Source organism: Camellia sinensis, chromosome 4 (genome assembly GCF_055761805.1).
Source record: "Camellia sinensis isolate YWXY chromosome 4, ASM5576180v1, whole genome shotgun sequence".
NCBI classification, from domain to species: domain Eukaryota; kingdom Viridiplantae; phylum Streptophyta; class Magnoliopsida; order Ericales; family Theaceae; genus Camellia; species Camellia sinensis.
Genome location: NC_138964.1, coordinates 116,727,846 through 116,731,806, shown reverse-complemented (window position 1 = coordinate 116,731,806; position 3,961 = coordinate 116,727,846). Strand labels below are relative to the sequence as shown.

Genomic DNA, 3,961 nt, shown 5'->3' with positions numbered 1-3,961 from the left:
CATGATATCATCTGCAAAAAGCATACTCTATCATCCTGAATATTTTTCGTCAACTCATCCATAGCCGGTAGTATTTAGAAAATATATTTATGCATATCTATATAATAAAGCAGGAGAGTTTTTGAAAATGTGTCAAAATATCTTAGAGATACATTTTGTTTCAAGGGTTAATATTAATTCCCAAATTCATTAAGGATCAAGATTTCTTTAATTTTCGCTCACCCACCTTCTTTTCCCCCATTTTTTTCACTCATGCAATCTCTCTCTCTCTCTCTCTCTCTCTCTCTCTCCTGCCCACCTTCCTTCCTCTTTCCTTTTTATATTTTTATTTTTATTTTTCCTCTTTTTATTTTCCTTCCTATTTCTTTATTTTTTATTTTTTATTTTTTATTTTTCTCCTTTTTGCTCACTTATTTTATTTACATTATGCCTTTAGGCACGGACATGCACTAGTATATATATTAGAAAGTGTACGAATTTTTTTATGCTATGCTGTGAAACCACCAATAGCAAATCAATGAAATATAAACCGTCAACAATGTTGTGTACCCAAAACAAAAAAAAAAATTAAAAATGTTCAAATTTTCTATGCTAGGCCATGAAACCACCGGTGCCAAAATAGACCATTAAGCCTTTTGGCTGATTGTAATTGGAGAAACATGTATAGCTAAACACGATTCGGAAGCAAGTTTTGGTTGTCCAATAGTTCTTGGCAGCATTACAAACTAGACAAGTTTTGATAGTGTCTATGAACGCAGCGACTACTAACCTTTGTCCAAAACAAATTAAAGAAACTTAAATAGGCTGCAGGACGATGATTCAGTAGCATGAATCCTAATTGGTAGTTAAAGTTGCTTCACTGTGGAGATTATGAAACAAAGACACAAATTTTTGTCATCTAATCAATAGAAAAAGAAAATCTTCAATTCACCATCGTTGTATTCCAAGTGCACTGTCTCATATCCCTAAGAAAATCCGATAGCTCTTCTATTTCTCCACCCACCCACCCACACACACACAAAATTCATCACACTAGACATTACATTGTTGGATTTATTGACAATAAACAAATTGAAGGAATATTACTGGGATTAGGACATATGCTTTTGCCTTTGATTATATATATTGTTAGACCTTTCTACGTACCATTGAAGGGTGACAAAAAGCAGAGAGAGAGAGAGAGAGTGAATGAATGAATGAATGAAGTTTGGGAAAAGCCTTCGTAGTGAGATAGCCGAAACCTTGCCTGAATGGAAAGGCGAATTTATATCGTATAAGGAGTTGAAGAAGCAACTGAAACTGATTGCGCACGAGGAGGAAGAGGGCATGATCGATTTTATACAGTTATTAGATAATGAGCTTGAGAAGGTCAACACATTTTTCATTGACAAGGAAGAAGAGTACATCATCAGAATAAGGGTACAGTAATTTCAAAAAAAAAATTCAATTTTTGTTTTTTTTTTTATGTTTGATGAATTGGAAGTGCAGGAGCTGAAGGATAGAGTAGCAAACATGGAAAGCAGTGAAGACATGACACGAGTTAAACTGGACATATTGGAGTTTCATGGAGAGATGGTTTTGCTATTGCACTACAGTGTCATCAACTTTGCCGGTAACTTTTACCCTCGATGTTATATATTATTGATTTTTTTTCCCTCACCGTTTTATATTACTTGGCTACATGGCAAGCCATTTTTTTAACGATTATTTTCAAGCAAAACTCCACAAGTAATGATATAAAAGAATGACAAAAAACTGTAGATGAGAGGGAGAGAGGGGCAACAAAAGACTAGAGAGTAATAAAGCTCTGCACATTAATCAAAAGATAAAAAAATTTTCATATAATATTTTATGATATTTTTTTCATGATTCTTAATATTATTCTATTAATATTATTCTAGTTATTGCATACCTCATCTAAGAAAAAAGTTCTGTATACCAATAAGATATTAAGTGTTATTACTCTTTCACCAATCACAAATATATATGTCCTCATTTAGTATATATGTGTGTATTTTTTTTTTTTTTTTTTGATTCAAAAAAAAGTTTAAGAGGAGGGGAGGCTACCCCATTCCAGGGCCAGAGAAAGCGTTACGCAATATCGCCCATCAACAAAGAATGGCCGGCAACGAAACTCAAATCTAAACAAAATAAGCGAAGGAAACAAGTCTTACCAACTGAACTAACCCTGGTTGATGTATATATGTGTATTTATAAGTGAACTTTGTTGATAGTTGCAATCAGTTGAAAGATATTTGCTACTTTATCCCATTATTCCACCATATGTGGGACCGTGTCCACATAAATGATGCTCTAGGAATCGATAAGTTGGGGTGGGAATTTATGTTACGTTACGATAGCACGATTCGAATTATACATAAAATTAATGGGTTATGATTGATCATTCTTGATACGAATATGTATATGACACGATCTGATTATATGAATATTAAACAGGTTAAATTAGTATTATACAAAATTAACATAGATAACCCGTAAAATAAAAAATTAGTTACACATTTAATATTATTTCCATTGAAGATTAATATGACATTTTTTAACCTCTTAAGTAATTACATCCAATTTATTAAAAAGTATGTAAAATATAATTTTAAGTTTAATATAAGTTTTTTTTTTAATTGAACTTAATGTTTTTTTTGTGTGTGTGTCTATTATTTGAGTTAATCTAATAAAAAATATAATATTTATAAATTAAGAAATTAAAATTAAGTTGAAATTAAATATTTTTATAAATATTTTCATTTAATAGATATTAGTTTCATTAAATTTAATTTGTGAAGAAATTTTTAAATTTCTTTCATGCATTTGATATTTTTTGTTAATAGTAAAAAATTTTGACATGACACGAACAAAATAATAAACGGATCGGACTAGTATGGAGATAATTCTGACACGAATCCGAGTTAACATGACACGAATACGACCCAGCGCGATATCCACCCCTATGGAGAAGCACGTTTTGGGCCAGGTGGAGTGGCGTTCCATTGACTTTGTCCACCCCTTGCTTGGGCTAGGCTGCCCGACTTGTGGTGGAGATCGGCTGCCTGGTTGTGCTGCAAGCTCAGCAACTCTGCCGTGTGCCCTGCCCAGTCACAACTCGGCGTGGCAGAGTGGCAGCTTGGGATTTACCTCCCACAAAAATCATTCAATACATATCGGAATTTTGGATTTCAAATGCCAATATTGATCAATTTATCTGCCGATATACCTATATGAATAACATTATCTAAAATCTTAGATTTTGAAGTCAATTTTTGCAGAACAGCAGTAATTTGATACTGAAACAGTTTCATTTCCTACATTGTGTTATACTTGAGACAGGATTGTTGAAGATAGTGAAAAAGCACAACAAGAAGACAGGGACCGTGATTTGGCTGCCTTTCATGCCCAAAGTTCTTCAACAGCCATTCTTCACCAGTGACTTAATTTGCAAACTCTTGAAGGAGTGTGAAGTGATGCTCAATCAACTCTTCCTGTAAAGACTGCTCTCATTGTTGTGAATGAGAACAATGAGCTCAACACCTTGCTTTCCACCACAAGAAAGATGGGCTTTTTTTGATTTTTTTTTTAGGAGGATTCTCTCCCGTCTAAAATCTAGACTGAAGAGGGCTGTTTAATCCCCTCGGGTTCACCATGGATCTCATTTCGATTATCGAACCATGTATTTTGTTGGACATTTCGTGTGTTTTATCCACACAAAAAAATTAAATCGATTTGATAACTGTAACTTATTCAATTTACTGTGTTTTATTCTAAAAAAATAGTCGATAATTGTGTTTTTAAAAAATAAATCATATATTTTTTTGATGACAAAAATAATAAATTGAATAGGATGCAGTTATCAGATCAATCTAATTTATCTTTTAGATAAAATACACGAAGTATCTAACAAAATGAATGATTCTGATCATCAAAACGGAACCCGTAGTACGTCTCATAG

General features: G+C 32.8%; 1 protein-coding gene across 1 annotated transcript; it reads left to right on the top strand.

Moving 5' to 3' along the window:
• Positions 1–1,173: 1,173 nt before the first annotated feature.
• On the top strand, positions 1,174–3,655 carry LOC114313698 (SPX domain-containing protein 2). The gene is made up of 3 exons (XM_028260109.2): positions 1,174–1,419; positions 1,489–1,612; positions 3,343–3,655. The coding sequence occupies exons 1-3, from the start codon at positions 1,201–1,203 to the stop codon at positions 3,498–3,500; spliced, it is 501 nt and encodes a 166-aa protein (XP_028115910.1). The 5' UTR covers positions 1,174–1,200; the 3' UTR covers positions 3,501–3,655.
• The last annotated feature ends 306 nt before the right edge of the window (positions 3,656–3,961 follow it).